The 22875-nt window shown below is 34.3% G+C and overlaps 1 protein-coding gene across 1 annotated transcript in view; it reads left to right on the forward strand.

The window, feature by feature from the left end:
- The window catches only part of CEP126 (centrosomal protein 126), a 77693-nt gene extending 59463 nt beyond the window's left edge, over window positions 1-18230 (forward strand). Inside the window, exons 7-11 of the mRNA XM_037029743.1 lie at window positions 4224-4336; window positions 6714-6789; window positions 8591-8800; window positions 13570-13634; window positions 17965-18230. Coding sequence (XP_036885638.1) covers window positions 4224-4336; window positions 6714-6789; window positions 8591-8800; window positions 13570-13634; window positions 17965-18027 — 527 coding nt within the window. The 3' untranslated portion in view covers window positions 18028-18230. The remainder of the gene's footprint in view (window positions 1-4223; window positions 4337-6713; window positions 6790-8590; window positions 8801-13569; window positions 13635-17964) is intronic.
- The last annotated feature ends 4645 nt before the right edge of the window (window positions 18231-22875 follow it).

Raw genomic sequence — 22875 nt, forward strand, 5'->3', positions numbered from 1 at the left:
AATTCTTTCTCATCTCTAATGATTTTCTGTAACATTATGCCCCAAGTACCCATTTCCTATGTCATATCCAGAATCTTGTCAACACCCATAACTTCTCTACGTCTAAAATCAGTAATTCCATTTACATCATCCTCTCTGACTACAATATGGTATCTGCACAAGCATGCTTAGAACATGGAATAGAATACAGTCTAGAAACACACCCACATATTTTGGACCCACATGCTTGATTTTTGGCAAAAGTGGTACTGCATAGCAGAGAGAAAAGACCCATCTTTTCCTTAAGTAGTGCTAAGTCATTTCGATGATCATGTGGTATTAGTAAAATGACCCTTAGCTTACACCATACATAAAACTCACTTCCAGGTAAACGGTAGATATAAATATGGAAAGTGAAAAATGCTTCTAGAAGATAACACAGACTTTAGAATGGCCAGGGATTTCTCACTCGGACATAATAACACTAACCATTAAGGAGAAGATTGGCAAATTATACATTAAAATTAGAAATGTCTTTATCTAAAAATATCATTAAGATATTGAAAAGACAAACCATGGAGTAGAAGAATATATTTATAATATATAATACTGACAAAGAGCTTATATCCCAAATACGTAAAGAATTCCTACAGTTAATAAGAAGAAGACAACCCAATTATATCAGTCAGAGTGCAACCAGAGAAACAGAACCAATAAGATACATTAAGATTTATTGCAAGGAATTGATTGGCTTATGTAAAAATGGGGGTTGTCTAGGCAAGTCTGAAATTTTCTAGGGCAGCTTATCAGGAAAGGAGGAGTAAACTGAAATTTCTATCCACCAACAGAATTTTTTATTCTCTCAAGGAAGCCTCAGTCCAGTTTTTAAAGCCTTTGAACTGATTTAATCAGGTACACACAGGATTATTTAGGATAATTCCCTTAGAGCAAACTGATTATGGATTTGAATAACATCTATAAGGTACCTTCACAGCACCAGCTACATTAGTGTTTGACTGAATAACTGAGGACTATAGATTGGGTGGCACACCCAAAAGACCATCACACCCTTATTTTTAAAGCCAAAATATTTGAATGAGTTTTTCACAGAAGAGGATAGCCACATGGACAATAAACCTGGAAAATGGGCATTAAGACAAGTAACATACAGGTTTATTTTTATTTTTGGTAGAAAATTTATCATAACTAGAATTTTTATTGAAGGCTAGAGATTTGGCCAGTGCAAACTATATTATTTTTGCAAAAATAGCAAGTTTTTCAGCTATTATATTAATTAGTAGATAGTATTTAAGTTCATGTATGTGAATGGAATAATACGTAGTTTTAAGCATGTACTGTGTCTGCTCCTGGGGTCAGTAATGTACAGTCTCTAAAACTGAACTGCACAAGAACAGAAAAGCACAAACACAGATAATTACGTTACAAAACAAGGAAGTATAAAAATGTTAGTAGATCTTACCTCTAGAAGATTTATGAACAGGCTGAAGGAAGGGAAAAATTTTTGGCTCAGCAATTATATGGCCAAGTTAATTTCTATTTAAGGTATTTCTAAAGCTCTTCAAAAACGCCAAGATAGGGACTTCACAAAGATAGGGAAGACAATTCCAAGCACTGAGAACAGTCTAGAAACTTTACTGCTGTCCAAATTAACTCACTAGAAACTATAACACTTAGAATATCTTGCATCTATCCTTATTTAGCATTTAGCACACCCGTATGGGTGGGAGTAAACATAATACAGTGCTTTCTAAACTATAGGTGATGACTTAGTGGATTGTGAAATCAACATAGTAAGTGGTAACCAGAATTTTTTAATGAAATATGATTTTTGAATCAAAACATTCTAGAATAAAAATTACCAGGGTGCATCATATATTGTAAGGGTAAATATGTTTCACAAAACTGTATATATGCATTCTGGCTCACAATGCAAGGTATGTTTCTTTCTGTGAGACAGTCAAATCAGAATGAAAATTACCAGCATGGAGGGTAAGAGGTAGAATTTTGGATTTTAGAAATTTAACTGCTTGAAGCTAAATCCCAGATCTTGCTGTTGTCTGGCTCTATAACCTGAGACAAGTTATTTATCCTCTCCTGTGCCTTAATTTATTTGTAACAATAGTGATGATAATAGTGCCTATAGCTTTAGAACAGTTGGGGCAACTATAAATACTCAACAAATATTAAGTAGAATTATGTTATTATTTCTTACTCCTATTATTACTTCTTACTCTAAAAGATCAGATGTTCAGTTACTAACCAACTTTCTTAAAAGTTGAAAGCTTTTGTGTCTTTGTTATTATATAGATTAGAATGACATACAGTTATATGTAGTTATAGTTGTATATGTGTGGTTATAGTATATGCATATAACTATATACATATGTATGGCTGCAATATGGAAAATACATATATTAGCTATAGTAACGAGTTAGATTCAGTTTTCAAACTCATGTTGTCTAGTACATAATTTCAGGGCTAAAAATACGTTCATTTCTTATCTTGTACCTGAACTTTTATTGCAAAAGTACATATACACAATCCCATAAAACTTTTCAAGACATTTGTGTACTTACACACACACTTATATTCTGTGCCCCAGACTACTTGAATTTTCTACCTTTGGCCCCTACAAAATTTCTTAACATCTTCATCATTGTTAGTTTGTGACTTTGCACATAATGTTCTTTTTGACTAAAAAAGTCCTTTTACTTGGAAAACTACTCTTCCTTTAAGACTGAGGTCAGGGATAACCTTCTCTGTGAAACCTGTCTGGATTTGTACAAGGACACTCTGTCCCCTGTACTTTCACTTAATTCTGTTTATAGGTTTACATACAATTTATGTGTGTTCATTTTACTGTAATAAGCCATTTAAATCTTTCTAAACTAATGGACTCAAAAATTTGTTAAGTATCACTTTTAGTAAATATTGGGAGCACATATATTTATGCCATAAGCATTTATTACTATACCAATACACATTAAGCACCTTAACCAGAAAAAGAAATTTTTAAACACTAAGATAAATACAAAGACTTTTAAAATAATTCTGAAATTTTGTGTTTTATAAATAATACACTTTAATTATGAAATAATTTTATTACATATAGAATATTTTCTAGTGTATATTATTAATAATCCTCTGAAAACATAGTTCAAATGTCTTATCAATTTTGATTATTTCATTTCATTAGTTAATACCTCCAGGCACAATATGTATGTAGGATGAAGTTTATTATTGTAATTTTGGGGTAATTTTTATTTGTGATCCTATCCTAGTTATAAACATAATTATACTCTCATTGCTATTGTGTGTCAAAGAGATGGTAGCGAGAATAAGAGATGTGTCAACTGTGCTTTTCTTATTTACCTGTGCATGCATTATTTCTATTATCTTTGATCTATGACCTTGCAAAATATATTTTAATTAGTTACCCACACAGAAAAATAATACAAATATTCATATACCCATGGCTCACCTTAAATAATAAAACATTACCCATGTAATTGTGGCCCTCCAAAAGTCTCTTTCAGGTTTTTTCTCATTTTATAAGGACTCATTCAGGTACTACAAAATATGCATAATCCGCTTACTAGAAAGCAAAAATGAAGAAAGCAAAAATACATTAATGAATAACACTGCCAACCTCACACACTTAGAATTTCTACTCTTCCTCCAAGGTAACTTTGTTTCTGTGTGCGATAAATAATCATTTATCTTCCAGACTGACGAGGGTGCCAATATTAACCATATACAAATTTCCATCCACACTTGGAAATCTGGGAGTGCTGAGGGCCAATTATACAGGATTTTGAACTGCATGGGCAGTCAGCGCCACTAACACCGCCCACCCCGCATTATTCAAGGGTCAACTGCATCACCATAGTATAAAGTTTAATTATTAAATTTTAGATCATAAACATAAAGTAAAATTTTAATATGTTCTTCCTGCACAGCAGAGATTTATTTTGGTGTTGCACCACACTTTGAAGGTCACTGCTCTAAACTATAAACCCCTCAGAAGCAGAAATTTTGTTTAGCTCATCCTTGCGAATGCGCCATGCATAAGGCACATTAAGAGAGTAATATATAAAACACTACAAGTTTGCTGACTGAAACAGAGTTTTTCTGTGATGTTTGAAGGTAATTGGGAAGTTTTGTTGGGTATATACTCCCTACTCAATCTATATAAATTTGACATTGTGCTGGCATTTTTTAAGATTCTGCTGTTATGAGAAGAAAACGAATTGTTGGAAATAAAAAGAGAACTCTTTTAGAGCAGAAAAAACAAAATCCTGGATCTGTAGGACAGAAGTGCAGTGAGCAAATGAATGTAAGTACATTGTTCATAAAAATGCCTATTGAATGGTGGGAAATTGCTTGAAAAACAGAACGTTCATGAAGGACTGTGCTCTTGCTGTTAGCTGCACCACAACACAAATGTAAGTGTATCCAAAACTATTGTGAAGCAGCCTTGGAATCTGTGCTAGGAGCTTGCTGTACTAACTTATTTGCTACGTAGTCAACTGTGGAAAGAAAACAGGTTATTCACAATAAAGTTATTTAAACATACATTAAGAAAGAAAAAAGCAAAGTAAATTAGATCCATGTTTAGAGGAAGAAAGTATGCTAATCATATAGACTTATATAGTTCCCTGTGTTTAAATACTGTTTGGATCTGGGCTTCCAGAAAGACATGGTAAAAAGAAAAATAAGATGGTACATAAGTCTCAGCAGATACTGATAATGATTTTGTTTGAAGTATACTATTTAAAAGACTTTTCCCAGTGAGGACCTTAAAGTTCATAATGGACACATCCATATTAACAGTCAATAACAAATGAATAGGAAGTTTCATATGGCTGTTTGAAGTAGAGGTCTTTAATAAAGCATAATACTGTTAATTTTTAAATTAGTGAAGGCAATTCTGTGAGAGCTAAGTAAATGTGACTGAATATAACATTTTCTCAGAGTCTAATTTGATCTAAGGATTGAATTTAAAATATTGAAAATTCTAGGTGAGTGAATAGCATTTCACTTGGAGTTTCTACTATAAATATCACTTCTGATTTTTTATATAGAATTGACATAGTACCTTATGAAGAATTTCTGTTCCAAGTTGTAGGCTGAGGATTCTATTATTTGTATGTTATAGAAGCTATTGATTTTTTATATGAACAGGATTATTCATATGGAGAACAGTCAACCATAATATAACTTATTGGCAAAACAAAAGTCATTTATTTATGTAAATTAAGTTGTTCAGTTATCAATATACTCTTACTGATTAATACCAAACATAGTATTTATTATAAACATAACTTCCTGGTTATAAATATTATAATGCCTAGTAAGTCCTCTTTTTAACTTCCTTATTGTTCACATCAAACATCTCAAAATCTATAAACTGAACAAAATTTTTCTTTAATTTTATTATTTTAAATTTAAAAGTAACATAGTTGTTATAACAAAAAAAGGAACTAAATTTTAAATGGCTATTATTGGTGTCTTTTCTAAATTCATCTTTATTTTTCTGAGTTTTACTCTGTTCTTCTTTGTCTTCCTCCTTTATCTTCTGTATTATGGTCTTTAGAATTTCATTTTTGTCTTTCCAAGAGCTATACTTCCACTTTCACATACACATCTTCTACTCATATATCCACTTTACATAGGTTCCGAAGTTAGCTTTAAAATATAAGTTAGTGTTCCTGCATCAAAATCAGGTTTGAAGTGTAATTTTTTTCAATTTTATTGTTTGATTCGAGGTTTGGGTTTTGAGGGGTTTTTTGGTTTCTGGGTTCAGTTACTATAGCACTGGCCCGTCACCTTGTATTGGGAAATATACTTTATCATCCTGGAATTCTTCCAGCCCGCTGCTTCTATGTGGAGAGAATCTAAGAGAACAATGAAAGACAGGAACAGCACAATTACCGCTTCACGCCAGGATCTCAGCCCAAGGTGTCTCAAGTCTATAATGGAGATGAGGCAAGGCTACAAGAGCTATTATAGGAGGCTTGTTGCAGAAACCTGCATTGGTTAGTCTTCAGCTCAGACTGGACAAAGGCAAGGTCTACTCCTAGCCTGGCAATTTTATCTCTGAAAAAGTCATTTCTTAAAGTGGAATGGAATGACAGTAGGGAAGTAAAGTAGAACCTAGCCAGGGAGGGAGAGTTGGTATCCCTCAGAGAATGAGTGGGTATACTAATTGCCAGTGCTCTGAGATTGCCCATTCCCCAGTGCTACGCAGCTTTGAGGCAGCTATTTCTGATTTAAATTTTGTCTTCTAAAATACTTGACCTATCCTTGACAATAGCAATAATCCGAGGCTTTAGGCTAGTAGGTGTGATTGACCTGTACTATGATAAATCAACTAGGTTATAAACCTTAAGGTGATTTTTTTAACTTATCTTTAATTAGCGCTTTTGATTGCTACCCAACTTCCCCCTTCCGTATATCCAAGACAACACTGCAATCTGAACAGTTTTCAAAACTGACATAAAACATTTTTTAAATATTGAGATATCATAGAAAGGCCTTATTTCAGTTATTCTTGATTTCTACTTCAAAAAAAAAGAAAGTATTCAAGTTACATGAACAGTGATAGCTGAAAATATATACAGCAAATAACACCTTCTTAAAAGTCAATGTATATATACATATCATGAATTTTAAATGCAGAATTATGTTGATTTAATATTCTGTTTTTATAGAATTTTGGACCAAGTGTCCAGCTAAGTTCAAGTCAGCCAAAGCAAACTACAAGGGGTACTTCTGATATCGAAGAAGGTATGTTTTAGTTTAAACATTCTCATCTGACATTTGTTCTCAGTGATGTTTTTTTCTTATATGTATTTTTCTCAAATATTTACATACCATGTGAGTGTTAAAATGACCATTTGGGACTTAATTCTCCTTACCCTGAATATTTGTTTCCAGTTTTTCTTTATTCTGAGTAATAATTTACCAAACGTCTTTCTACATCAAGCCTTTCCCTGACTTTCCAATTATTTCCATAGGTAGCTTCCCAAAATTAAAAATTATAGTAATTTGCATGTAATTGGCACCAAATATTTATTGAATGAAAATCTGTGTATTAAATAAAGTCTAGACCAAAGCATGTAAGCATTTTTATAGTTTTTCATATATATTCCTAAAGTATTTTCCTGACTGTGTTATTATTCAAAATTTTTCTGGGGTATGTACTAACTTCAGGTAAACCACTTCTATTATTTGCTTATATCACAGAGAAAGAAGTGATGTTCTATTAGTTTGATTTGTACCACATTTATTAATATGTGTAATTGTTTCTGTTTCCATATTTTTTGGTGAATTATTTCTTCATATTCTTGTTCCCTATTGATATTGGAGTTTGGTATTTTCTTACTGATTTCTGTAAATTATTTTCTTTCCTTATCTTCACCTGAGGACTTGCTTATTGACTTTTACAGAGAGGGGAAGGGAGGGAGAGAAACATGTACATGAGAGAGAAACATCAACTGGTTGCCTCTTGTACACACCCTGTCTGGGACTGAACCTGCAACCCAGGCATGTGCCCTGACCAGGATTCAGACTCATGACTTTTTGATTTGCAGGACAGTGCCCCAGCCAACGATCCACTCCAGCCAGTGCTGTAAATTTTTTGAATATCAAGAATTCTAATTTTATTTTAATTGAAAATATTGTGCAACTTTACAATTTACATTTCATAGCACTTATATTTTATTTTTACAAATAGAAACCTTGTTTATTTTTTAATCAATAAATGATTATTGAGAGCTAATTTCCTGCCTATAACTAAACATTGGATATACATAATGAGCAAAACGTAAAAAAGTCTTGCCCTTCAAAAATTTAAAGTCCATTAGGAAGACTGGCTGGCCTTAAATAAATATGTTTTGAGTCTTTCTTACTCATTTCTCCACTACTTTTAAGCTCAAAAAAACCTTCTCAGTATAGAAATTTATAAATATTTCTTCTAGATTGCTTTAATAGTTTGATTCATTAAATTTAATTCTTTAATTTCTTTGGAACTTGATTAAATAGATGGTATGGAGTTAAATTCCAAATTGACTATTTTATAAACAAGCTAATTTATTGCATCATCTTTTTTTCTCTCATCTTCGATCATATTATATTCTTATATCTAGTCTGATCTATTTCTAGGCTGGCCTGTTCAGCTAATCATCTAATTTTCTAATCTTTCCACAAGTTTTTTTTTCTCTTACTCTTTTATTTATACATCATATTAATTGCTGTTACAAAGGCAGTCTACTTTATATTCCTTTTGTACTACTAGTGAATGACCAAAAAATAATAATTTAAACAGAATGTATTTTTTCTTGATTTCAGGTAACACTTTGGGAATTCTTACTATCTAAATGCCATCATTTGAATATCTTTTTTTAAATTAGGTTTGGAGAAATGCTAGATATAAAGGATTTTGATAAACAAAATGCAAAATTACAGAAGATTCACTGGGCTTCTATTAGTGAAATGAATTCATATAAATATGCCAGTTAAGTATGTATAAGTGCTGATCCTGAAGACAAATAGGAGTCAAAGAATAGTTATTGTAAAATTTCCTTAGTTTCAGACAGTACTTCTGAGTTTTTGATGGCTGAAAACCTAGTGAAATCTTCAGTGCCTGAGGATGAAATTCTAAGTGTCATGAGTAGCAAGCAGCTGCAGAAGCCAGATCTGGCTTTAAATAAGACCCAGCAATTCAATATTTGTGCACTATCAGCCGAAGAACAGAAGATCCTACAGTCCCTTGATCGTCTCAATGAAAGGTTATACTGTGAGTATGGGAGCACCTTTTGTAAGAATTGTTATATTTTGTACTGAGACTATTTTAATTTAAAATTTAATTTAACTTAAAAATTGAAAATAAAAATATAAAATATATCTAGATTATCACCTCTTACATCAAGTACATAACATGAATGTATTTGATATGCTATACTATTATGCCATATTCATATTCTGTTTAAAAATAATACATTTAAAACAGTATGGAAAAGCTTAAAGCAAAATAGATGGAAAATATTTAACAAACAATTTCTAACCAAAGGAAACTGGTTCAGATGTATTGTCAGACAAAAATAACTATAAAGCAGCAAGTGTTACTGAACATATATAAAAAATAACTTCATGATAGTCAAAGTTTTAATTCTGGAAAAACATATAAAATATTTTCACTTTGTATGCAAGCAAGAACATAGCTTCCAAATATATAAAATAATTTTTAGCTGTGGTGAGAGAATGGCTTGTTCTTTTTACATTGTTAGTAATTAATAGACTAGACCAAAAAAATAAAATGGTTAATATAATAATCAAACATGATGAAAACTTGATCAAAGAGACATGTTCTTTGCAAGCACACATAAAACATTTATAAAAATGGACCATAAAACAAGCTTTGACACATTTCAAATATTTGAAATTGTATACATCCTCTGACAACAATGCAATTTAACTAAACGTGAATAACAAAATGACAATAACCATTAAGAAACATTTCTAAATAAATCATTGTTCTAAAAAAATAGCATAATGGAAATTTCAAAGTATTTAGACATGAATAGTAATAACAGTATTTTACATATGAATGTATTTATCATGGTCTCTAAACCTTGACAGTACTGACATTTTGGGCGACGTAATTCTTTGTTGTAGGGGGCTGTCCTGTGCATTGTAAGATGTTTAGGACTTCTCTGCCCACCAAATGCTCTGGTACCTCCCAGTCATAACAAGTGTCTCCTGACATTGCTGAATGTCCTTTGAGTAGCAAAAAATCAAGTATGGTTAGAACCACTAGAAAAAAATTCCAACACATACATACACATACATTTCTATGTATAATGCATATATAGAAATGTATGTGTATGTATGTATTGTGTGTGGATTTCACTTCTATTTAAAAGGTAAAAAACTCTGATGTGTCAGTCCCACCCTAAGACTAAGAAAAAGCAAATAGACAGCAAAAGTATAGCTTTTCTTGAATGGATTACAGATCTGAAGTCACAGCCCAACCAAGTAACCTGACACCCAAGGAAAGACAGGAATTTCCAAAGAGGCAGAACATGATTACCAGCTCACCTTGGCAGAGTATGGGAGAAAGAAATGTCAGGTTCCATACAAGCTGATATTAGGAATTTTGCTTAGATTTTTAACAAATTACAATAGGATAAGGGTGAACTATTGTGAAAATATAAAATCCCTGGGAGTCACAGACCCAAGAAGAGTTCACAACCACTCACAGTAAGTTTTCCAAGAACCTACATTTCGAATTCATGAGAAGATTAAGGGACAGAGCAGGAGTTTAAAGAAATCCTTCCTCAGTGGGGCAGCCTGGAGGCGGGGAGCACCCATTGCTGTAGGCAAGACATGAAGCCCCTTGCAGAACCTTCTCTTCTATAGAATAAAGGCCAAAAGGTCTTGGAACAGAGGCAGCAAACTTTGTTATTTGCCCCCAGGGCAGAAGTAAAGACAAGGGTAGGGGAAAGGTAAAAAAGAACAGAAAAGCCTCTTTCTGTGGGAGAGGGGCGAGAAACAGGCATGGGCCCAGATCTTGGAGGTACCCTGCTATTAGAGGGGGGCACAGAATGCTCTTGGACAAAACCGGCCCAAAGCTACTACTGGAAAAAGGTGACTGCCATGAGAAGGAGCAGGATGACTAAGAAGGTATAGAGGATATTCTTAAGATGGAACCTGGTCAGGACAACAGAAAATACCCCCTCCCCCGCACACAAGGCCAGCAAGTGCTAACTCACAAATAGAAATCTGGAAGAGAAGCAGTAGCATAGAGAGAGCCTCCTTATGTTGTGCATACACACAACAAGGCCAAAAGCTGGGAGTAGAGCAGGAGCACTGAAGAAGAAAAAAAAAACTCCATGACCCCTACAGAAACAAACAAAAAGGAAATACCACAGGAATTTGAAACCAGTACTGGTGTACTGAAGGTAACCATAGCAACAACAAAGCCCACACCCAGCTCAATCCCTGAGGTGATTAACTACACACACACACAGTTGCCTAGCAGAAGAGGCACACCCATTTCCAAACACAACTGCTATTTACCTGAGTACCCGCTATTCCAAATCTAAAGTCCAGCATTCAAACAAAATTATGACATACACACACACCAAAAAAGAACAAAAAAAGAACACACTATCAAGGGACAAAGGAATGTACAGATTGAGACGCAGAGGTGACCCAGATGTTAGAACTATGAGGTAATTTTAAGTTAACTATGACTCACTAACTGTGACAGGTTAGAGTGGAAAAAGTGAACAAGATGGGACAGATAGGCAACATGCATGAACAGATGGGGAATTTCAGCAGACAGATAAAAACTAGAAGAATCAAATAGAAAAGTGAGAAGTAAAAACCTGCAACAGAACTGGAAAATGTTTTCTATGGGCTAATCAGTAGGCTCAACACAGCTGAGGAAAGAAGCAAGAAATCTGAAGAGAAGTAATAGAATTTTTCCAAGCTAAAACACCAAGAGAGAAAACAAAAAGGCGGGGGCGGGGGGGATGAGAACAGGTGGTCTGAGAAGTGTGAAACAAACTAGTCTAACAAACATGTAATTGGAATCCCAATGTGAGAAATTGCAGCTTTTTTTTTTTTCTGAAGGAGTTACTTATTTCATATGAACTTGGATTTAGGCACAGCCCTCTCATATGGGGTGAACACCTGTTCTTGGATGCCAGCAATGAAGACCTTACAGGGTCATTTTGAGATAAGTTGTTTGTCACTCCATATTGGAATAATTGGTTACCAAATAGAAAGAAATTAAATTGAACTCCTGCTAAATACCATACATAAAATTAGGTCCCAAGGTGATTAAAGATTAAATGTAAAATATATATATATATGGCTATTAGGGGATAATATAAGTAAGAAGTTTCTAGCCTCAGGGTAAGGAAGGATTTTTTAAGCAAAACAAAAGAAACATAATCCACAGAGGAGAAAATTCATAAATTTGACTATATTAAAATTACAAACTTCTGTTTATATAAAAACATCATTGAAAGAATGAAAAGACAGGCCACAAATACATGAAATTATAATGCATTGAATAAAGGACTCATTCAAAATATGTAAAGACTCCTAATAAAGCAATAAGAAAAAAAGACAACTCAAAAAAATAGAGCAAAAAAGACTTGAATAGGAATTTCACAACATCAGAAATGCATATTAAAACAATGAGATTCAGTTATATCCTCATCAGACCTAAATTTAAAAGCCTGGCAATGCTAAGTGTTGGTTAAAATGTACAGTGATTGGAGCACGCATGTAATGCTTGTCATAGTGTACACTGCAACAACCCATATAGGACATGTTTTGCCCCCACCTAAAAAACTGAGTATGAACATACCCTACAACCAGCAATTTCACTTCTAGATGCATATCCCAGCTAAAATCCTGCACATGTACATCAGGAGATTTGTATAAATATATAGAGATTTCCATTGTTTAAAAGGCAAACTTCGAAAACTTTAACTGTACTGGAATACTATTCAGCAAGGGAAATGAACACACTATATATACACACATCATCATGGGTGGATCTAAAAATACATAATTTTGAGCAAAATAAGGAAAATAAAGATGGTACAATTGAATTTATGTGAACTTCAGAAAGAGGCAAAACTAAACAATATTCTTTGGGGAATGTAAACAAAGGTGTTCAAACGTAAAGAAACAAAGTCAGTACAGTGGGTACCTCTGTGAGCGAGGGAAAACAGTGCAGTCTGCAGGGCAGTGTGGAGGTGGGGAGCAGCAGGAGCTTCTAAGGAAGGGATAATGCTCAAATTTATTGACCTAGGTGGTTACACACACATTACTTTATTATTATTAATTAAACTATGCAAAATGTTTTATATACTCTTGTGTTAACTCTAAAATTAAAATTTGTAATAATATATTAATAAAAGGTTGCTACAACACAAAAGCAAGATAGTACTAAAGCTGTAAGTTTAAGATGCAAAATTATGCACTTAAAGAGAAAAAACCCTCAAGTCAGTTTTTTGGAGGGGGTTTTTTTCTATTTATGTAGTTGCACATATTTAAATGCTTCCTGTAAAAGATCCTGCCTGAATTTTTCTTTCTTTTGCCAAGACTCTTGATATTATATGGACAAAAACTAGCAAGAGTTGACCAAATGACTCAACTTTTTTGTGCTTCAATAGCTAAATAAAATCTCTTCCTCTTTCCTGAGTTGCTCCAAGATTGAAATTTATTTTTGTTTTCTTTTAAAAAAAAGAAACAGGAAAAATGGGGAAAAAAATCTAAGCATTTGAATAAATATTGTTAAAGAATAGTCAAAGTATTAGAAATTCCTTTCTATCAACATTAAGTTTTGTGTATTGTTTTAATCAAATTACTTACATTCCCTAATATAATATAAGTCTAAAGACTATTTCTGGGAACAATAGGAAAAAAGTCTCTTACCTAATTGTGAATGTTTTGACACACTAGAATTTAGTATTTGATTTAGGCATTCTTCTCTTTCAATATGCTTAACTAAATTATTTTTATATCATGGTATAATTATTTCAGATGTACAAGAAACCATTTACAAAAATCCATCCATCAAAAATACCTTACAAATAATACCATTTCTGGTAAGTATTTTAAGAAGCTTTTTTCTTTTTTTTAGGAAACTTCATGACTTTATGTATAAGAATCCTATATTGATATTAATTTTTGAGATTTGTTTTTAGGGAGTTTTTCTCAACAATCAACTTTCAATTATAAGATGTTCTGTTAGAGTCAAATAAATATCCTCTCATTAAAAATGGCAATGTAAATATTTTTACATTCAGAGTATTTCATTAGTCATGAGAACAAAAACAGGTACCAGTGCACTACTCTTCAAATAATTTTAAATATCTAGACTACTTGGGAAATTGTTAAGAAATTTACATTAGCAATGATCCCATCCTTGCCCATATACCTTCCATGTCTTCAGAGTTCAAAACTAGGCATTATTATTTTGATTTTTTTATTATTATTTTGATTTTTATTTTCTGCCTCAGCACTGGTAAATATATACATATAAATTAAAAACAGGGATTCAGAAATTTTCAGTCTAAAAGGAGAAAGACACACATGGATTTTATATCCAAATAACTGATACAAGATAAGCTAAGACTGGTGCACAGTCTGAGGAAATCACAGAAGCAAGAAGTCACGCCTGCTAGAGGTGAGCAGGAGACATGCTGGTCTACAGAAAGGGCATATTCCTTTCTATGTAATGTTTTGTTAGAGACTCAGTTGCATGTTTGCTCAATTGTTTTTTCATTATATGCCTTCAATTTTGAAGTCTTGACAGGAAGAAGTAAGATTATGCAAATATACTTCATTTCTTATTATTTACTTTTACATAAAATTATATATTTCTTACCCATGCTTCAGACTTTTGCTATGCTCTGAGTATAGTAGTGAATAACAGTAATAAAAAGAGTGTCCCTGCCTTCATGGAGCTTATTATGGGTACATTTCTTAAAGGTGGCCTTTTTGGTGTGGCCTTTTTGGTGCTATGATTTACACACAACTCTTTTGGCAATGGTCACTTTGACTCCTGGTGTGTTTTTTCATCGTTACTTTTTACATGCTGGTTTGATTTTTGCTCAAATTTCCATCTCCGTCAATTTATCAATTTAAGTAGTTTTTCAGTGATAATTTTTGTGTCTGAATTTTAACAGTGACCATTTTCTGTTACAGCATTTATCATTCTTACTTTACTTTAGTGAGCTAAGACGTTCAGTGACAGATGACTCTTGTATACACCTCAGCTCAACTTGAAAGCAGTGTACTAACCACAGAAAACTAGCTGATCATGAATTGTAAATACTACTCAGTAGGAAGAGAATCAGCGTTTCCTCCACTGTACATACTGGTGCACTGTGTGACAGAGTATTGGGTGAATAACTGAAAAGGAAATGGTGCGGATTAGAGACCACTGGTAGACTTGAAATCATATTTATCTTTCATATTTTTCATTCTTTATGACATGTGCTAGCCATTAGCTTTTTGGGGACTCTTTATCTCCAGACATGTTAGTTTTTCTTATTTAACATCACTAACATAAGTCTTAGAACCCTTCCATTTATTTTTCATGGAAATAGTATAAAATCACAGAATTATCAACTGCCTCTTTAGACAGCTAACATCAAAATTATCCCCCTTCCCCCATCAAAACTCATTTGCCATATTCTGCATGGGATTTGAATATTTTTTTCTTGTTTACTCTTTCTTCCTGTTTTTATTTTATGTTATTGTATTCTTCACTTGGATTCACAAATTATTGACATTTTGCCACACTTGCTCTATCTGATAGATGGATGGATGATGGATGGATGGAAGAATAGAATAGAATAGAATAGAATAGAATAGAACAAGAGATACACACACAAACATATATTTTAATGAACTGTTTGAAAGTAAGTAACAGATACAGTGATATTTCTCCTCTAAATACATAATCATAATGCCATCATCCCACCCAAGAAATTTAATATTGAAAGAGTATTATCTGATACACACTCCATATTCAAAGTTCCTTAGTTGTCTGAAAAATAATGTTTTCTGTGGCTATTTTATTTCTCTGATCCAGTATCCAACTCAGGATTATACATTGTGTTTGATTGTCATGTCTCTTAACCTAGAAAAGTCTCTCTACTCTTTCCTATCTTTCATGCACAATGACAGTTTTGCAGAGTCCAGACCAGTTGTCTTGCTGAATACCCCATAATCTGGATTTGTCTGGTGGTTTTCTCGTTATTAGATTCAGGTTAACATTTATGGTGGATTTATAGTTTCAAAGTTTATATTTTTATAGCCTTTGTGTTTTCTTTTTATCACCTGGGATTACTTCTACCTCTATCTTGCCTTCCAGCCTTCTGTTTTGCTGCTTGTAATTTATTTTGAGCCCAGAAAACATATGTCCAAACTTTTGGAGTTATGTTTAAAGCAAGAATACATAGGTTCTTAGTGCCTCCACTGGGATAAAGCCCATGGGCTTTAAATGTATTTTGGTGTTTTAAAAGCTCTCAAAATGTATTCCTGGATCCCATTACATTTCAAATAAATAAAATTATTTAATATATAAATTCTCAAAAGTCAATATATAACCTTAATTGTAAATATTTTATATGTATAATACAAGAGACCACCAAAACTATATTTATTTACCAAGACAATTGTAGTATAGCCTAGTTCTTCAATAGGGATGCTCCTAAAAAAAGACTTTTATCTCTCCATAAAATGGCAGAAATATCTATTTGGGAGCATTCATTGTTTTGTAGATGATGCAAGTAAGTTTTTTATTAATGTTTTTATTTTCTTTTACTTTTAGCTCCAATGTTTTTATACTCATATGAACTTACAAAAAAATTGTTTTTAAATTATAACGTGGCATATGTCTAGCTTTACAATTTACATGTATTGTATAGTTAATTCAGGAACTGCATTTCTCCACCCAACAACATAATACTTACTGGATCCCTGTCATTGAAAAGTACTATGCCAGATGGTTTTAATCTTCTGAACTAGGGACAACAGGTAATTTCCTCAAATCTTAAAACTGTTCATTGACAGAGCCAGGATTTACATTTTCCCCTCTCCCTCCACCCAAACTGCATTCTACTTTTTGTAATTCTTATTATATTTAATGACTCCATCATCCATCAAGTTTCCCAGACAAAAATTTGTGTCTCATCCAGGCTTCTCATTCTGCTATAGCCCTAGAAATAAATCCTTCTAATAATACTCAACTAAATGCAACTCAAATCCATCTACTCCTCTCCATTCCTACCGATAGTGACCTTGTTTAAAAATGCACCATGTCTCATCTGGGCCATTTCAACAGCCTCTAGGTTTGCTTTTTCCAGTGCATCATTCATGCAGTTATTACCAGAGTAATTCTTTTTAAAACACAAATATGAACATATCACTCTCCTGCTTAAAACCTAACCTTGTTGGATATCCATTACCAAAAAGGTAAAACTCTGGAGAACGGCATTCAAGACCTTTCCACCCTTACCTCCATTTACTCCTCAGCTCATAACTTACAACCCGTTGATGTTCCAGGCACATTGCCCTAGAACTCTTTGCATGCTTCCAGGGCCCATGCTGCTCCCACTGCCTCACAGGAATTGCTCTCTTAAAAGCTTTTCTCTTACTCTTGAGAATTCATTTTAGTGTCATCCCCTCTAGAAGAGCTTATTAGCCCAAGCTTTGATTCAGTATGTCCTCCTTTGGGCAACCATAGCAGCCTGATTTTTTTTTTTTTTTTTTTGGTAGCAGTTATCATATTGGTTTCTTCATCGCCTCAGTCTTACCATGTGTCAGGCACTCTGCTAGGGCTGGGACTAGGAAGAGGAAAACACTTTCCTGTCCTCAAGAAGCTTACATTCTAGTAGAGATAATATGCAAACAGTGCAGCATAATAGGGTTGCAATGGAACATTCTCAAGATGGCTGCCGTGATTCTTTTAATTCCAAAACTATGAATCTTAGAAGTAGAATTTTCACTTGAAATATTTTACTTACTTTTTTAAATAAAATCAATTTAATGGATTATTAACAATCACCTTTCCAAGCAACCTCTTTAGCCCAGTATGTGTTGTTCAACCACTCCTAGAGTGTTACATGAGTTCCAAGTACTTCCTGTAGAAAATAAAATCATAAAATTTCAGTGATTTACACATCAGATTATGATTTTCAAAAACCTCTTAAGCACATTTTAATAACAGCAAAGAGTGAGGATTATGAATTATTGTAATTAGTCAGTGCCTTACATAAAGAGGTACTCATTATGTTGAGATTGCCACATTGTAACATTTGAGTATTTGAATTGAGTTTAATCTTACTAAAATCTGTAATCTATAAGGAGATCTACCTTAAAGTCTGCAATACAACATTAAAAGAATACTCTGAAATTGCGTTACAGAACATCAAGCCAAGGACCAGTCAAGCGCCCGATGTTGGATCTAGATTACAGAGAAAATACTGATGACAGACTGTAGCAGTAACCATTAAATGGAATCATTATTTTTTAGAATCTCCTGTAAATATACCATATATTTTTGCAATTTGTTAATGACTAAAACACCATAACCATAAAGATAAATTATAACGTGTAATGGAGTAAATTAACTAATTTACATTTATGCTATAAATTATAGTTTATTATGTATTTTATTACTAAATAAATTTTAATGAATGGAAATAATTTATTATTTTTAATGACATGCTACTGGAAATAAATTCATTGTATTTAAAAACAAAATGAAGGCTATTTTGTTATTCAAATTATGTATTAGCTACTGTTGAGAAGCTTTGTTTTCCTGAAATTCTTAATAAATTCTATTAAATTTTTGTACAGTGGTGTAAAAAGTTTATGATTAATAATATAGCTCGTAAGTAGTATATTTGTTGAAGACTTTGACGGCTCTCCATTCTTTGGATACGTTATCAAGGGATCTTGTTGTCAATTCTGCATGTTCAGAAATTAAAATTATCACTATATACAGGATGACTGGTCTCTAAAGAACTGACTACACTAGCAAAGCTCACAAGGTAAATAGTAAATATAAGAAACTGCAATCCCCACTGGATTACTTGAATTCCCTGGTCAGTATGTTCTTTTCCAGCAGAAATGTCTACCAGGGAAACCAGGTTTATACTAGAAGGTTATTTTAAAAAGTACAGAAACAAAGTTGAAAGTTGTATAATTACAAAGAAAGTATAGAATTAGTCTGATACATCCTTTTATTTTCCCTCAACTATTTCTACTCCGGGCTCTCGTTGTTAATAAACAGGGATCAGCCCAGAGCAGGTCTGCCTCAGGCCAGCCTGTAGTGTGTGGGTTCTTGACTTCAAGTAGGAAAGATTTCACAAGTCCACCCGATTTTGAGAGTGTGTTTGTTACAGCTGGGGACAATGAAACAAAAGAAAGACTCAGGGTAGAAGAAGTAATAGGATAGAGCCTAGGTGAGGCTGCTCTGACTTCCTAGAAATGTTATGGGAAAGAAGTAAGTCAAGGTGGGGCTGCTGTTAGCTCACTGGAGAGTCACAGAAAAGGGAGGCCTTGGAGACAGGAACACAGTGAGCCTGGGATGAGCTGCCACTGTCCGCTGCTCTCCTGGTTGCAAGTCTTGTGGGGACCCTTAGGGTTTATGTGGAAGTAAAAAGTTCTTGTCCAAGAAGGGGCATGGGTGAGCTTGGGAACAAGCCCTACCGCCCATCTTTGTCCTGAGGGTTTTTCTCTCTTTTCTGCAGATGAGAGTCGTAGGGAAGGTTTCAGCAGAATATTCATCAGCATTCCAGGTGCATTTTTAATATGTTGATGCATCAAAATGAGCATATAGGGAAGCTGGGGATTATTTTTTGGTCTGCTCTACTGTTTTTATCTTGGACCTATTTGGCTCTAATGTGTTTTTTTTTAATTTGTTCCCCTAACTTCATCTGTCCTTGGGTTAGCTAGCACAAATGACATTGACTGGTTCTCTGTTCTCTATTTCCCAGACCAAGGTGATTTAAGCTTTGTATTCTCTGGCTAGGAAAGAGAGATAAACCATTTGCTCTCAAGTGTCCTTGGTTAAGGAAAATAAGGTCTTGCGATTCACTAGTTGGCTATAAGTTGCTCAAATTGTTTGGCCCTGTTTAATTTTCTTGTCTCAGTCCCCCTATTCTACTTGCTCAGGACTTTTCCTAGATTGTTACTTTCCTGTCACATTATCACCTCTCATCTGGACTTTTTCAAGCAGATTTTAACTTTAGCACGAATAAGACTGCTAGAATGGCATTTCTAAAGTATGAGCACAATGACCAGAGTGAAAATCTGTCTAATCAAGTTCATTGTAAAACTTTTCAGAGCTTCCCCTTCAGCGACTGGAAAAAATCTGTGCTCCGTAGACTGGCACATAAGACTTTTCATAGTCTGAGACCACACTGCTTACCTAGCATCAACTTCACCACTTTTCCCACCACATCACTTACTCCAATACCAAAGTCTTTATATTTCCCCAGATACCACCTGCTATTTCCTGCCTCTCTGCCTGGACATACACTATACCTTTAGCTTAGAATGCCTTCCCTCTCACTCTACCTACACCTGCCTAATAAACTTCTATTTATTATTTTAAGTTCCACTCATGTTGAACTTTCTCCAATTTTTCCTGATAAAAAATTTTTCCAATTTTTCCTACTTCCTCTATATAAATTCATCCTTTGTACTCTGAGTTATAATTTTTCTGTGTATATATGTCTGTTTTTCTAGGTTAAGAGCTCCGGGAAGGTAGAGATTGTCATTCATTTCTGTGACCTTTGGAATTAAAATATGGCACATAGTGGCAGATCAAAATAATGAATAAAGGAAAAAGTTCAGTGAAAAGTTCATTTTATCAAGCCCCTTTGTGGGCTAGGTACTGCTCTATGTGCTAGGGATACAATAAAAGCTAAAACTAAGTACTTGCCATCATGGAGTTTAAATTTTAGTTGTGATTATAGATTTTAAAACATAAGAATACACCATGAAAAAATATATCATCACATGGTTATAAAGTATACTGAATGGAAACCAGAGCATGGTAAGGGCACAGCAAAATGATGGTAATGCTGTTTTCAGTAGAGATGTAGAGTGTCAGAGAAGATTTCTGCAAAGGTGACATTTTAGCAAATATCTGAATGAAGGGAGCTAACCTTGGTGGCAGTGGGAGAATAAACAGCATTCTATACAGAGGGACCCACTGCAGAAGACCTTATATAGGGACATGCTTAGTATGTTTAAGGAATAGGCAGGCTGGCATGGCTGGTGAGCAACAAGCAAGACAAAATTAGTGGGAAGGAGGTTATAGAGGCAGCCATAAGAGGATCATGTAAACCACAGGAGGGACTTTGGAGTAAAGTGAATGAATCCTTTGCAGGGTTTAGAATAAGGAAGCGATGTGATTCTTGAAGGATCACTATAGTGTCCAGAATACACTTAGGGGAGGGGAGTGGGGCAAGTTTTTAAGGAGCAGGACCAATTAAAGAGCTTTTGGAACCTAAATGAGAGAAGTTTATGGCTTGGATCAGGTTAATAACAGTGGTGGTAATAAGTATTAGATGCAAGACATATTCTGAAATGGTTATGATGGATTAGATGTGAAGTATTAAAGGAAAAGAGAAGTCAGGATAATTCCAGTGGTTTTTCAGCTTGAATAGCTGTGTGAATGATGATAGAACCATTTACTGAGACGGAGAATACAAGGAGAAAAGCAGGTTTGGGTTGAAAACCAATTTTTAGATTTAATATGCCTATTAGCTATGCAAGTGGTAATATTGAGTAGACAAATACACAAGCCTGGAAATCAGGGGTGAGGTCCTGGCTGAACATACAACTTGGGAATTATCAATGTGTGGATGGTATTTATGAATTTGAATAAAATCACCCGGAGAGAGAGTGCTGATAGAGAAGAGATCTGAGGAGCCAAGCAAAGAGGAAGGGCCAAGTTAACTGGATGGAAAGCTGATGATAAATTTGAGCTAGATTAAGACTGAGACACTCCCGTTGGCTTTGGCCACCTGCAGGTCACTGGTGATTCCAGGGGGCAGCTGGGACAAAAACCTAATTGCAATGAGTTCAAGAGAGAGTAGAAAAAAGATAATAGGATATTATTAGCAATTTTATAGTAAACTAAAAAGTTAGACAGAATTGCTAAGCAGAATGATCTCCCAAGGTGTCTGTTTTTCCTTGAAACTTGTTGAATATATTGTATTACTTTACATGGCAAAAGGAACTTGGCAGATATGACTAAGGTAAGGATCTTGAGGTGGGCATATTATCCAAGATTATCAGGGTTTGTTGTCCTGTGCAATTATAAGAATTCCCGTAAGTGAAATGGAAGGCAGGAGAGCCAGTGCCAGAGTCAGCAAGATCTGAATCTGCCAAATTGCTGGCTTTGAGGATGGAGGAACACAGGTGGCCTCTAGAAATGGGAAAAGACAGGGAAACACATTCTCCCTTAGAGCCCACAGAAGTAACTAAACCTTGAATTTAGCCCATGAAAACCAGTTTAGATTTATGACCTTCTTAACTACGAGGTAATGAATTTGGATTGTTTTAAGCCACTAAGTTTGTGGTAATTTGTTATAGCAATAATAGGAAACTAATTTTACATATTCATGAGTTCTGGGGACTAGAATTGAACATCGTTGGGGAATCATTATTCCGTCTACCAATAATCCACCTTCTGGCCCCCAAAGATACACATCCATTTCACATGCAAAATAATATTCACCCTTTCTCAAGGTCCCCAAAGATCTTAGTAGTTTACAACATTCATTCAAATTCAGAAGTTTCATCTAAAATCTCACCAGATCAAAAACAAGACCCAAATCTCATCATCTACATTACAACTAAATTAGGTATGGGTGAGACACAATTCCTCTCCATCTGTTTACCTGTGAAACTCAAAACCCAAGTTACCTGCTCTCTAACTGCAACAGTGGGGCAGGCATAGTGTGCTAGTAGTGGGCACTTTCATTCAAGGGGAGATGAAGCGAAAAAGAGTCACTAGTCATAAGAAATGTCAAAATCCAGCTAGACAAACTCCATTCAATTTCAAATCCTGAATATAATCTCTGTCATTCAAAGCTCTAACCTCTGGCCCTCTGCTCCACACTCTGGGCTGCCCTGTGTCTCTTGTGAAAGGTAGCACATGTTTGCTGCTGAGTGGTCCTGTCAGTCTACTTCATGCCTGTAGAGTTTACGGTATCAGACAGCCTTCTTTCATTCCCCTTCTAGTCCAAGTTGACACTTTGCTGCTATAAAATTCTCAAAAACTCTGTGGGTCTCCTGGGTATGCTATAGGAATTC

This window comes from Sturnira hondurensis, unplaced genomic scaffold (genome assembly GCF_014824575.4).
Source record: "Sturnira hondurensis isolate 20B ecotype Veracruz unplaced genomic scaffold, ASM1482457v3 Scaffold0020489, whole genome shotgun sequence".
NCBI lineage: Eukaryota > Metazoa > Chordata > Mammalia > Chiroptera > Phyllostomidae > Sturnira > Sturnira hondurensis.